This window comes from Macrosteles quadrilineatus, unplaced genomic scaffold, assembly GCF_028750875.1.
Source record: "Macrosteles quadrilineatus isolate MER2022 unplaced genomic scaffold, UCM_ALF_1.0 Scaffold_5__1_contigs__length_97177068, whole genome shotgun sequence".
Taxonomy (NCBI): Eukaryota; Metazoa; Arthropoda; class Insecta; order Hemiptera; family Cicadellidae; genus Macrosteles; species Macrosteles quadrilineatus.
Genome location: NW_026542598.1, coordinates 50,771,467 through 50,786,748, shown reverse-complemented (window position 1 = coordinate 50,786,748; position 15,282 = coordinate 50,771,467). Strand labels below are relative to the sequence as shown.

The 15,282-nt window shown below is 35.9% G+C and overlaps 1 protein-coding gene across 3 annotated transcripts in view; it reads right to left on the bottom strand.

Annotated features, from left to right (window-relative positions):
- LOC128993892 (proteoglycan 4-like) overlaps positions 1-15,282 on the bottom strand; it is a 43,873-nt gene that overhangs the window by 21,885 nt on the left and 6,706 nt on the right. For all 3 annotated transcript variants that reach the window (XR_008490847.1, XM_054417963.1, XM_054417964.1), the window contains exons 2-6: positions 5,133-5,411; positions 4,141-4,528; positions 3,496-3,727; positions 1,720-1,900; positions 441-488 (exon numbers count right to left, since the gene is read on the bottom strand). Coding sequence is in view for 2 of the 3 variants with exons in the window: in XM_054417963.1 (XP_054273938.1) it covers positions 441-488; positions 1,720-1,900; positions 3,496-3,727; positions 4,141-4,528; positions 5,133-5,281 (998 nt within the window). In the remaining variant the exon portion in view is untranslated. The remainder of the gene's footprint in view (positions 1-440; positions 489-1,719; positions 1,901-3,495; positions 3,728-4,140; positions 4,529-5,132; positions 5,412-15,282) is intronic.

The following is a 15,282-nucleotide window of genomic DNA, read 5'->3' as shown; positions in this document are numbered from 1 at the left end:
CGTCGTCTTCCGCAGTCAGAAACGTCATCGTCGTCTCCCACGATCCCGGAAACGGCATCGTCGTCTCCCGTGGTCACAGTAACCTCATTTACATGCACGATTGCGGAAAAATTGAAAATTCCCAGTAAAATACAAAATGCACACATAATTCCCGGTTTTTCAGGTGGGTGGACACCCTGATTGAGAAATTACACATTTGTATAAGAAAAAAACCTTGTATTTTAACATTTGTATTGATAGTACAAAAGGAAATAAGATACACATGTCAGTAATTATCATTAAACTTTAAAAAGTGAACACCCTTCAGTGTCACCAAAAGTATTGACGAATTTAAAGTGTAAGCAAATTCATGGATTCATTAAATACAAAGTAATCAGTTTATTTTATACAGTATTAATACATTTCAAAACATGATTAAAATAAAAATTGAAATTACTTACGAACACTTGTCGCAGCATATCATATAGCCATCATCATGCTGGAAATCACTGAAAACATCAAAACTCAGGTTAGTATTTTTAAACATATTGGTAGGGATGGTAAAAACACATACAGTAGAACTCCAATTATCCAAACTCCATTTATCCAAACTCCATTTATCCAAACTCCAATTAACCGAATCACTGATTATCCGAATCGCTTACTTCAAAAATTTTAAAAACGTAAAGCTACAATAATAAGTTTTACAAAATATCAAAGAATTGTTATTAAACACATTTAGCCAGTGTGTAATTTTGGACTTTGATGGAACACTATTAACTTCCCTATTGATTTTGATAATCAGAGTTCTACTGTTCTACTGGAAGAAGAATATTCCATATTAATATCTTGTGGATGCCCAAATAAGAGTTCAAAGATAAAATGACCAAATAAAATACATTGTTGAGAGGCAATGAAGAAGACCCATAGAACCGGAAGAAGTAAAGCCAGTTGGTCAGAGGTATGACGGATAGCATAGACAAAAAGAATGAAATATAGACTGTCAGCCGTGCTGCGGTTGCCATGGTTACCATAGGTTCCGGTGCACACCGCTGTAGTTTACGTAGCGCGTACGCCATAACTACGGTGGTGCTCCAAGCGGTGTGCGCCAGAACCTATGGTAACCGCAGCACAGCTGACGGTCTATCACCAGAATTATTTTATATATCTTGGGATTATATTTCAAAAGTAAAAGACCTGGTAAATGGATTTCACAATTCATATACCAGTGTCAGAACATTGGCATTTAGTAGACAGAATTATTGATCACATGTAGCCTACTCAAATCAATCAAACCATTGAACTCGTAGACTCAGCAATTGTAACTTGGAGAGATTGAGGTTTTAGTTGAAAGAAAGGAACTCACTTGGCCCCAGATTGTCTCAGGGGACACTTCCCCTGTGGCTGGAGTTCGGGTAAGGCAACTTTTTTTATTAATATTTATAATATAACATTTTTGATTGTCCAGCTTAGTTAACATTTTCAAGTCGTTGATTGATTGGTATCCTAATCATTTCTTATCATAAATAATTTCATTTATCATTTCTATTAAATAAAAATAGTTACTATTAAATTCCTGTTTTGTTATTAGAACGTGTAAACAAGAATTTGTTTTACCTCTCACCAAAGTATTTTTATTATTTAACACGATCCCAGTTACGCCCCCGGTCACCCAAAATTAACCGTGACAGTGGCCATGTTTTGGGTAGGTCTGGTTATTTGGTTTTTCATTTTACTTACCAAATACATCTAGTGACACTGTCGTCTTCGTTGTCCTCGCCCTCAGGGGCAGTTTCAGTTTCCTCGCCTTGGGGATCGACCTCCCTTTCTCCATCTGTACTCTCCACATCACTCTCCTCGGCTGGAGTGACTCCTCGCACCGGACCACGTGTGCCGATGCCAAACACGTTGGACATGGTAGCTGAAACACATGGCAGCAATTCTTAGATAAAATATTCATGATTATACTAGAATTATAGGGCTAGATCTAACAAGATTCAATCAGTTCATAGTAAGGACACTTGTGAAACATTTTCCCTCACTTCATTTAATTGATCACCAAAGTTCTCTCTCTCTCCCTATCTAGTCAATCAAAAATATAGTATTAGCAAAATCGAAATGCCAATGGAGGCCAGGTAGATTCACTCACACACACGCAGACCGCACCACACAGGCACCTAGGGGATTAGAACCGGCCGTGTTTCTGCCCCGTTAAATATTCTTTTGTACTTCACCAATCAAAATAAAACTAAATTTTTATTTGTTATTTTATTTAGACTTCTTCATCATTTTTGAACTCTTTCTTTATAAAAACCCCCGCCCCAGCAAACCTGCAGACTTAGCAAATTTCCATTTGCCTCATTGGATTACACTAAAATGTTTCCTTAAATATATCACATTTATTCCCTATTTAAATAGTATTAGTTTAACGAGTACTTAGGTTTGCAGCAACAGGGAGGGTAAAAAAGTGTTTTTAATGTAAAATGTTAATAGGTAGGCCTACTGTAGTTTAGTAAGAAATTAATGTATTTTCCAAATTTGATCAAAATATGTTCATAAATAAGCAAACTACAACAGTTGACTTATTCTCCATAAGAATAACATGGGAATTTTAAAATTAAAATTTTTTGAATTTTCTCCGTAACCCTTAGGCGCATAATAACGCATCAATATACTAAATTATTTGTTTCTTTAAGCTCTACATAATTATTTGGAAAGTAATTGTGAAATTTTGTGTTTTAAGGGTCAAAAATGGGAAAAACCTATTTTTACCCCATGAAACCCCGTTCCCATAGTCCGATCATGCTGGTTCGCGAACTCATTCAAGTTTATCTTGCTTTACACCTTTAAACCAAATTTCATCAAAATCGGACAAAAATTACTCAAGTTATCGCGTTCACGGACACACACACATATATATATATATATAAATCTATATATTTATATACATATATAAATCTATATATTTATATACATAATATAAATCTATATATTTATATACATATATAAAAATTTTAACGAATGGTGTTTTTGGCCTTTGGGAACATCAAAATGAAAAAGTAAATCGGTCCCAGGTCTAGGTCTTACCATGCCACCTACGGTAATAGCTTACTTCCCTATAGGGAAATTTGCTAAAAGAATAATGATACCAAACAACATATTGTTAACTGTATATTTAACATTCATGTATTAATAATAAACAGTTCATTACAACAACTTTAAGCCGGCCGTTTAACATGGTACAAACACACAATTGTTTGTATTATGATAACTAACAATCCAGTTCAAGTATTTTCGCAAATAATGATTATTTATTACATTTCCGCTTTTAATTGGAAGATTCGATGATGCGTGACTAATGGGATTTAAATGCCAGGCCACCCCAGCTATTCATTGGCCAAGCAACTTACCCTGCCCTTTGCGCCCGTGAGTGTGCGTGCGTGTGATGGGACTTGACCTGGCCTACATCGGCATTCCGAATTTGCTAATACTATAAGAGTACATAAAGCAACTTACTGCTGCCGAAGGTGGTGGAAGCAGGTGGTATGGTAGGTAGCACATTCTTGGGTTGGCGGTTGGCTGCAAAGGTGTTGGCTGCGTAGTGAGTATTGTTGGGAGGCTGTTGGCTGATGGGAGGCTGGCTGCGTGTCAAGCCGTTGGTTGTTGCCACTCCATTGACCAACGGCTTTGGCGGAGAGTTGGGAGTGGGGGGTGGAGGTGCTCCATAGTTGTGATCTTGCAGGACGTACTATAGACAAAACATAAATTTATATAGTTTTCCAATAAGCGATAACATAGGAGATAGAATTTACAGTTGAGAGTTAAATAATTGTACTCTTCACCAGCAGGTAAGTCCCATGCAGAAACGTTGTGTCAATCACTATCACAATATTTTTATCATAACAATAGTTTTTAAACCTCAACAATAAAAACTAGCATTGCAAATTTAGGTGATTTACGTTCAAGCAATACAAGGAACATATTAACCAGTGATACCAGATCCTGAATATAGGCCTACATCTTAACTACAGCAATGATAGTTTATTAAACAAACTAAACCCCAAACAATTCTATGTTAAGTATTTCTTATAACCAGAGAATGAGAAATCGTTAAATATACTCTTATACAAATCAATAAGTTTAAAACAAAAAAGACTTTACCTGATAATTTAACGGAAGATGTTTATGGTATTTTGGCCTCTTCTCCACAACACCTTCCAGAAGATCATCATCCAAAGTAGAATCCTTGACAGGGCTGGCAAGTACTCGGCCAGCGATGGTGGGTGAGGGGGCAGACTGAGACACAGGGGGCGTCGCATGGTTGTTGTTGATTGGACGAGCCAGCGCTGCAATGTTGCGAGCAGGTAAAGCAGTATGCTGCAGGGACCGGTTCACCTGCTGCGGCTGCCGATTGATCTGCATGGGTAGTCGATGCTTGGCCACGCTCGGAGGCTGCTGGCCCGCAGAAGCTACCTGGGCACGCAAGTTGACGGAGCGGTTGCTGGTGTTGCTGGAGCTCACTACAGCTGTGGTCAGGGTTGGAGTGTACCTAGACATAAGAGTAACATTAAACATCAAGTAACAGACAAAAATATCATCAATTTGTTTTGAATCAACTCTTGTCTAGGCAACATCCACTCAAGAGTACAAGCAGTTTTTAGGCAACAAACTCACAAACAACAGAACAAACTCGTACAGACCATAACACAAAGTCTTCTGTACAGCATACTGGACCTTACATTTTGTGCGCAAAATATGAGGTCATGAAAAAAGTGAAGGTTATGATAATGATTTATTTTACTTGACACTATTGTAATTCTTAACGAATTAACAATAAAGAATATTGTATTGTATTGTATTGTACTTTACCAAGCATTGAGGAATAGGACCATTCAAAATAGTGTTTACAATTCAATGAAACTGAAATGATATCAGTAAAAAAAGTATACAAGCCTACCCTAAAAAAAAAGAACCTACCCTTAGAAAACCAAACACAATAACACTTTTTCTGACCCTTAGAATGAAATTTATGATTGAAAATGGAAACAAAAACGAATGTTCTTCACGACAAAACCAGTAGCAAATATTCTCAGAGCAAATATCCACTTTCCAAAAGAAAATCCCTTCTCGTTGCGGCATGACACCATGCTTACCCGACATTGGTGGTGCCGAGCTGAACTATGAGGCTCATGCCTTCATCTGATTGCTGGTTGCTTTTGACAGGGATAGAGAGCGGATTTGCGGGGGCATTGCCACCACAGGGGATGATGGTCGCCGAAGTCGCAACAAGGCGGGGGACCATGCGGGTTTGGTGTGGGGGGGCACCATCTGATCCCCCCCCACCCCCCGCTAACTTGATCACTGATGGGACCGACGTGGTGACGTCTACACTGCAGACTTAGGTCACCGGCTATGGGCTCAGCCAGTTCACTCTGAAACACCAACCCAGGGTGTAACACATGGAACCTGAAGAAGTGGGTGAGGAGGGGTGGATGTAGTGAAATTTGAACAGGAGGTACCAGAGGTTTGTTAACCGTAAATGAAACCCATAGTCAATCAATATTACAGTACCACACTTGAATGTAAGACAAGAGCAGATGAATTGAGAAAATGGGTGTAAGAAAACAGAATATTTTGAGTGGGAAGTCAGATCACATAAAAACAAATCAATTTATGTAAAAAAAAAGAAAAAATAAATTGTAAGGTGTTGGGAATCAGGATTTGATCAGGAGTAAATGTCGGGAACAAACATCTTTTTAATATTGAAAAAGTATGATAGGCCCTAGGTCTAGTTGGATAGGTGCAGTAAGACCAAGATATAAACAATTGCATTTTTAGCAAACAAAAGTCATGATGAACTATAAAAAAAATAAACCAAAAAAATTTTTGGGTGACAGCAGACAATGGAGGAAGCCGGGGCCTGCATTAGCAACATTTAATGTCAAGTTCATTCCAGGTCACGCTCAAGGGGAAAAGGTTTCATATATTGTATACTCCAAATAAACATTGCCAACATTTTACACTAGGCCTACCACTTTGCTTAAAGTTTTTCGAAGTAAAAAGTCTACCTAAATGTAACATAATTAAATATATAGTTGCATTTAAAATGTAAGCTGAATGAGGTTTCCACTTTAAACTAACTTGTGGGCCCTTTTGAAAGGCAGCACAATTAAAGTTGGTAAAGTTTTCAAAACCATCTCTTACAAATATCACATGGATATTTACTCAAGGAAAATTCCCTTCAGGTCAATTTCAGAATGCCCAGAACTATTTGTCAGGCATAGCAGTGAACGTTCAAAATTGGCCAAGCTGTCAGAGAAATCATAGAGGAAGAGGTCAAGAGGGAGGAAGGAACAGGAGAGATGGAGGAACCAGTTTGTAGCGATGGCCAGACTACTTAGCCTACTTACAGCCAACAACACTGCACAGTGCACGCTGCACTGACACTAACCAGGAACTGACTATTAATCTCACAATCTTCAAAGTAAATCACACATTCAAACATTATGCTAGACTTTTGGAACAACTTATTAGGCTATATCACACCACACCACACTTCGCACTTGTACTGTATATTGAGAAAAATAATAAAAATATTGTGTAAAAATATTTTACAGCAGTATACTATGCCAGCAGCCTTATTCAAATAAACTTAAACTGGTGAATGATTATAATTTCTCATTTATTTTATGGTAGTGTACATATCCATGGCCTAAGATTTTGTGCAGCTCAGTAATGATGTGCCATAAGGTTAAATCAAATTTATATCATATTCACAAATAACTTAAATGTTTAATGTTATAGTTTTGTTTTAGCATTACTAAAACTTGTTAGCTTTCTCCCAGTTAATTTTATTATATAGTCTATTTCTATGCAAGTAAAAGTTTGTTAGCACTAATTTTTTGCATCCCTCAAAGTTTCCAGAACTGAAATCCCTTGTTGACACACCTGTATATATAGATACAACAGTTGATTGCTCTCTAGAACCAATCATATTGCTTTTCTTCTTATCATTAATATATTTGTTTATTATAACAGCCTTTCTTTCTTAAATAATTATAAATCTTAGTAAAACAACAATTTTGCAAGTTCATTTTCAGTTACTCCCTCAGTTAATCCCTTTTATTTACCAATGAGATATAAATTATAAATTTATAAATTAAAATATAAATTTTGTTGTCCTCAAGAATTAAACACTTTGAAAAAATATCCAAAAGATTCACTGATTGTTGAATTTTTTTGTGGTAAACCCCCAAAAATACTCCTGAAAATAAATTGTACTAGAGAACCCGTGCGGCTCAATGAGCCGCATAGTATGAAACATAACGCCGAGGTAAACGTTTAATGCTTAAATTCGAGTAATTCTAGTTAAATCTTAGAGTTGTGTAAACACTTGTTAGAAACTAATTTTAAATATCTCTATTTGTGTCGTCAAGGTTCACCTACATTATTTCTGCTCTCAGTTTTAACTGATAACTTCTAATGAATGCTAAACGATCTGCTTCAATTCGAGCTAACATGTTGCAACAAAGTTTTTCCAGCAATGAGAATTTAAGAAAACTGTTGCCTAGACATCCCCCTAATCAAACGATTTTCTCCGTAGAGAATCCTGAAAAGTGGAGTGATATCAACCATTTAATGTGCTCCATTTTTTACCCACAAACTCTGGGTTATCAACTGGAAAGCCATAATCTGCTATTCAACTACTGACTATTTTTTTAAATTTGTGTAGCCTAATTTACTAACTTAAGAAATCACAGGAAACACACTTTTTTATTGAGAGGATATGAACCATGTTATTGAAAAATATATTTAATGGTTCGTAAATGTTTATAAATGCAAATGCATATAATAAATCCCCACTCCCCATTTGTGAGTCTTTTTTTAATACGTAACGTGGTACCAACGTTTATCAACCCCAACGTGTTACGTGTACGTCGGGACAGTCAATACCCACTACGACTGCGGGTGTTTCTGGTTCCAATTCAACGATCGTCAGCATATTATTTTGAACGATGCGCGAGCCGCTACCAAACAATGACATGACACCTCTGTGTGTTCGGTGCAAGCGGTGGAGTGGAGGGAACGGGAAGTGAAGTGGGACGAGGGGCCTCATTGGGTTCCCGCGCCGCCGCGTCGCGTCCCCGCGCATTGATTACGGCCAACTCTAAACTCTACTGCTACAGCTAAAGCCTAGCTAGGCGGTAAACAAAGACTTTCGCAACAGAGCGCGCTAGCGCTCGAGGTGGTGAAATGTGAAACCTCTGTTTGTTGTGATCGAAATAACCGCCAACGCCAAATATTACAGTTTACAGAAACTCCAATACTAATCACCTAACAGGATAACAAGAGGGTATATTTATGTCCAGAATTATATAAGAAGAAAGAAGCTCCGTGTTATTTAAGTGAGTCCGCCAGGTCGCAACATGAGAGCAGGAGAGAGCGTCAAACAGGGAAGGGAAGGGATGGTAGGAAGCGGTGAGAAAATGGCGTCTGGCGACAACAGCGAACAGCGCTCGGGGAACCTTGGTACTGATGATAACTGTGCTCGAAGTGGGTACGGACAAAGTGCGGGTTGGATTTGGGCTCGGAGAGTGTTAACTTGGCAATAAACGTGCGCGTTCCCGTAGGCGAGTGTTTCCCGGTTCTCGTGTTTCAGATATTTCAATAAAGGGATCCATATAAATATTTGAACAGCTTTCGGGTAAATATCCGGACGAATGCGCAAATATAGAGATATTGTTCATATCAAGGATTTTATGTTGTGGACCGCAAATATCTGGTAAACTGCAATTCCATTTCCCAGTCGCATTTGAAAGTAAACTGAGAATAAATATTATTCATGTTATTACTTTTTATTAATCTAACGGGCAGCGAAAATTATTAGGTTTGTGGTACAAAGTAAAATTGTTCAATTTACATACACCATAAAATGTTGTATTATTACGTGTCAAAACGTCACGAAGAGATGCAGGGCAATGGTCTTCATGTCGATGCATCTGACATGAAGATATCATTATATCGGTCGGCGACACACGATAAAATCTGGGGGACGAACTGAAATAATACTACTGCAAACACGCAAACGTCATTTAGGGACTATACTGTGTCGATATTAGAGCAATTTGAAAATAATTAAATTATTTCGTATGTCAATGATAACTACCGCGTTCGCATACAATTCGTAATACTATATAAATATTTTCACCATAGTATCTAAATCGGGAAAAATAAAAACCATTTAAATTTCAAAGAGAGCTAAATCTTTTTTGCTATGAATAGTTTTTGCTCTTAACAGATAGAGCACGCAAATAACCGTATGAATAAAACGGACGTGCAGCACGGCACGGTTAAAAATAATAACACGGGAAAGGGAATGATCGTCCGATGTAAATAAAAACAGTGGCTGGCCCGGCGACTGGCGATTGGCGAACCGCCCGCATCGGGAATGTCGAAACAGAGCGGCAGGCGTACCAACGTCCAACAGCAACCGACACAACAACTCGCAGCGCTGCCAACATTGCGGCGGGAATCTCGCAGTCAGTCTTGTCAAGGCCACTTTCCGACAGCAAATTTGTTGCTTGCAGTTTCGTTCACAAGCGTAGACCACGCAAATAACAACAATATTTCTCTACGTATATTTTATTATTATCGAATAGTGGTATAAAAAGAGTTGTTTTGCGTGACAAATGCCATAAATTTATCAAATGCCACTATCTGACTAACAAAACAACAGTGAAGGGGCCCTTTCCCGTAAAAAAATCATCGCCACGAGTTTAAATTAAACCGCGTTTAAAACTAGTGAAACGACAAAGTGTTATCAATGAATGGTCGGGCTATTTGTCTTATCAGCTGAGCGGCCATCCTGTCCAATTAGAGCCAACTGCAACTACCACTAAGTTTTGAGCATAAAAACACAAATTTCCAATGTGTAAAACCTTTGACTATGGTAAAACCAAAGGTAAACTATTGGATACGTAAAACGCTGAGAAGAAAAACAGACATGCAAATTAAACTCATTTTACACCTATTAGCCTACTATGTAAGTTATAAAAAAATTTTGTCAGAAAAAAACCGAAATATTTATAAAAGGTTTTCATTGAATTTATTGACTTGGCCCAATAAAAAAACAATTTTAAATTTGTTCTTTTGACTGTTTACCTCAACAATTTGGTTACACTACAATGTTCGTTTTAACCCAAATTCAATCCCTTTGTTGGCGCCATTTTCGACGGGCCGAGTTGCCATGACAACTCTGCCACCCCCGTGACGTCACAGTATCGACCACCGACAGGGTGGTTTGTGGGAGGAGAGGGGAAGTGCCGAGGTCAATATCACTTCAAGATGGACACCGCGCAATCGATCTCGAATACCTCTCACTTACGTGACGCTTTTTGCTACTTTTTTCTAACCTCGTCTTATCAATCCAATGGTGAGATCAAAAGAAAGTTTCAGGAACATGGGACAATAAACAATAGTTTAAACTCGTGGATTGTAGTTGTTGATTGTTCGAAAATTGTTATTCTTGAATCAAATGAAACAATTATAAAGGCTTATGGAAATTACCTATATATATAAAACTTAGGTACAATATTCCTAGTGTGTTTATGCATTTTCACCTATTATAATTCACCATTTTGCATTTTCACATTTTTTTTTTTGCATTTTCACCATTTTGACAGTTAAAATGAAATAAACCTAGTAGGTATCAGACATGAAATTTTTGAAGTAGACAATCATCTTACATTGCCTGCTTATACCCTACTTGTAGACTAATTTACCAAAATCATGTCTCTGTTTTTAATTATACCGCTAGTTTTTAAATATAAAAAAGTTCTAGTAGGCCTACAACTAATTAAAAGGTTACGGATACAATTTTTAAAAAGTTGCATTTAAAGTCCCCATGTTATTTTTATAGAGAAAAAGTAAACCGGTGTAGTTTGCTTGTTTATGGATCCTATATTTTGATCAAATTTGGAAAATATTTACTTAGATTGCAGGCTTGTGGGAGTTCTTCATTTTACAGTTAAAATGCAGTATGTATAAACAATTTTTTGAGTAAAAACCTTGCACTCGAATATTAACTAGTTTGATTACAATGTTTTAAGTGATAAAGCTTTAGTAGGTAATGAACAAAAAGAAACATAGGCTAGTTAAAATCAAATATATTAGTGATTTAATTGTTGTTCAAATTGTTTGAATTCGAAAGAAATTTAATGTTTCCTGGGACTCTTATTACAATTGTCCATAATTATGTTATAATTACAGTACAAGATTAGAGCTATCAATGAGTTGCAGTGTTATTGTCATGTTTTCTCACCAGTAATAACTTGTGTTTGAAACAAGATTATCAACAGAAGGTCAAGGTCAATTTACTTCTAAGTGTCAATAAACTCCAGCAACATTATTTCTAAGATCAACAATATCACCAGCTTTCATAAAATAAAAGTACTGTAATAAGGTCCCCTAAGCTTTAAATTGGACTTGCATAGGCCTAATAGCTGTCAATTCAGATGTATTTACAGAATATTTTACAAAAGCAAAATAGAGATATCATGTGGAATGCTATTAATGAGGCTTATTAAAATTAAATTTCCCATCAAAAATAGGCTGTAATTACTGATCTCTCAGGCGTATCAAGATTCAGTGATCAGTCTCCCTCAGGAATAGGCCTACAGATCAATAATTATTGCAACAAGTTAGTTGCAGGATACGTTTGTCAAGTATTGGTCATAAACAAATTATAGGCTATTTAACAAAATTTTAAACATTTTTTGATGGGCCTATAACAGAAAATGGCGATTAAATGAAACTACGAGTGGAAATCTACATTAAATTTCTTTAAAAGCGAAAAATTTCTTTTAAACAACAATACTTTAAATCTATATTTTAAAAATGTCAAAAGGACAAATAAGACAGTATTTTTAAATGTTGACAAAAATAAGCCTGCTGTCTTGAAATAGTTTCAAAATTTTGAAAAGTAGGTACAATAAGGTACCGGTATTGCCTCTTTTGTCCAAAAAGTTGATAAGGATAAATGATAAGCTGTAGATGAAGTATTTTAAACCTTTCAGATAGGAGTTTTTGGATGGTAAAATTAACGGTGGTAAAGTCCACAAATAAGCTAACATTATACACCTAATATTTAAATTAATGACGGGTGTAAGTCTCTGTTGATGAGTAAAATGTACATCAGAATCCACGCTTGCCTGGATGCATGTAGGTACTGTACACAATTTTCTAGAAGATTTTATCCATACTGTTAGATATGACCTGACATGAAAAAAGTCAAATCAACAGTGGAAATTAATTTGTATGAATAGCCTATATTGGTGTCCTTATTTAATAAGAAGATTTTAATTTACATTATTGGTCTTCTGGTGAGAGCCGTGTTGAATTAGTCATTACACTTTACAATACAGTACCAGACGTTTTGCCCATGCCAAGATGTGGTCTCTGTGGTACAGTCTAGCGCTTTACCACAGAGGATGCCACATCTACATCTCAGCATGGGAGAAATGCCTGGTAGGCCTATTGTAAATAGCCTTATGGAAATTTGACACAGATCTCAGTTGAAGACCAAAAATGCAGTGATGCCAGTGACTGCTTAAGCCTACAGATACAAATTTGTATTTAGTACAACTACTTACTTATTACCTACATTTAAAACCCATATTGAGTGATCATTACACCGATTATGACTCCTTTAATCACTAGAACTTGCATCGTAAGATTGTTTTAATAACAATATACGTTTTATATAAATCTCACTGAGTATCTTGTTACTGTGATTGGCTTGGAACATACATTACCCAGTTTGGCATTGTAAAATGGTGTTTGATTAGTATGTTTTAAAGATAATTTAAAGAGAATTGTAATTCACTAAGTTATAGGCCTATATCAAACATAATAAAAGTACCCAAAAATGTCAATACAATCCAGCAAACGAAATATCAAAAACCAAACAAAGGTTTGAGAGGCCATCTTTATTAAAAGTGCAGTAACTTACCCGGTGGGACATTTTTCAGATTTTGCAATTTTCCCATAAAGGGAATTAAAGCTAGGTACTATTTAATATTAGCCTACTGTTAATATCTCATGTAAGACCTAGATCCGGGACCGATTTACTTTTTCATTTTGAGGTCCCCAGAGGCCAAAAACACCCTCGTTCAAATTCATTTGCCCATACACTGATTTCGCATTTATTCAAATGAGTTCGCGAACTAGCATGATCAGTCTATGGGAACCATGGGGTAAAAATATGTTATCACATTTTGGAAAACATAAAATTGCACAATTTCTTTCCAAACCATTTTGTAGAGCTTAAAAAAATAAATAATTTATTATATTTAAGCGTTGTTGTAGCGTTGTGTAAGGTTACGGAGATATTAAAAAAAAATTTAATTTTAAATTCCATGTTGAAACTCTTTTGGAGGGAAGATTCAAATTGTTGTAACTTAGTTTGCTTGTTCATGAATATATTTTAATAACATTTGGAAATTTGGTTTAAATTCCACACTAAGCTATCAACATTTCAATAAAAAAAATCTTTGCTGCAACACAGCAAATCTAAGTACTGTGCTCTTGTGTTTATTTATTTATTCCAGTGGGAAACCGTTGCTTGATTGCTTTAAGATAGACCTACAATATTCAATGGCAAGATGTTCGTTTATAAAATGGTGCTAAGATACAAATATTAAATTGTTAAATATTACTGTGTGATATGAATAACAAATACAAACTAATAAAAAAATAATCAGGCCAAACATGTTGTTATTTAAATCTGAAATAAATCTGACAATTTTAAGGGATATATTAGTAGAAATCCAGCCAGGTAAATGGAAATTCGCTAGTCTGTAGGTTTGCTGCGGCGGGGCTAGGCCTATTTTATCTAAGATTAATTTCGGTCAAGCCCTAAAAACATAATAGGGCCTACCTACAATATAAATTGTATTTTATCTACCGCTTTTTTAAAGGACAAGTAAGGTGATCTGAATCTTTCTTTCATGGGATACTTTTCTAATCCAACCGGATGATGTCTGAGTTAGGCCTACCCAATTAAGTACCGGTAGTTCATCTAGGAGTTAGAGATCAATATGACATGACGTATTTAATTATTTATGATCTACAGCATAAAGAGATATCAATTCTTGTACTGACATGATATAGTTAAAAATACATGTAACTGTAGGATTAATTCACTGGGAAGTTTAATATTAACGAAAATTTAGCCTATAGCAATACAGCCTATATTTTTCAATGAAAACCCATCATGTAGGGCCTAAGTACTATTAATTCAAGTCCTAGTTTTGGCAAATTGAGAATAATGCATGAACTAAAGCAAACAGGCTTTCAATGGTGTCACTAAGCTTATGTACACATGTTTTCTGTACCGAGGCATTTATATTTCGAACTGTCGGTACTTTCCTGTTAAAGGAAACATTCATTATTATCGATGGTTTCTTTTCGATGTATTGATACTTTTGTTTACTTTTACGAGCCATATTCCTTCTGTTTTTAATCTTCAAACGCATTTAAATTACAAATTGAGAACTAATCTTGTTTAGACAACAATAATAGCAGTATATGTAGCCTATTAAGAAATGACAGGGTTCTAAACTAACATAACAAAGCTAACCCAAACTTGCTGTACTATTTCAAAATTATGTTTAGACAGAACTTTAACAGTAAATGCAGATTTGCTTTGACAGTAAAGGCATACGGGAAATAACAAACGGTATTATTAAATGTCACAGCAAGTTTTGTTAGCTAGGTTAGGTTAGTTTAATTTAGAACAGTTTCGTTTTAATATATCTATATATATAATACGTGAAGCCGTTTTTTGTTAACGCAACTCCTCCTTTATTTATGGACCAATTTCAACGTTTAAGGTGTCAAAAGATTCGTCTCAATATGTAGTTTTGCAATAAGGTTTTAGAATTTTAAAATTCCTACTCATAAGGGCGTGAGGCCCTCTCAAAGGTCGGGGTTTCCCCATAAGAAATACACAGAACAAATTTAAAAACAAAAAAACAGCTGTTAATAAAAATAAACTCATTTTTTGGGAGTAAATATTGATCAGTAGGTTAAGACCAAGTTTTTAACAGTTAATCAGTTTTGTTGGAAGAACAAAAATTCCTCAAGTTCAAAGAAGATTTCTATTGAACACGGGAGGAGGAGACAATTAATAATAAAATATCTTGTGCGTATGAGGAGAGTAGAAGAAGAGAGGCCTGGTCTACAGATACCCATCTAGATACACATTCACTTGGTGAGATGAATAATATTTGCCAGTTCTGCTGT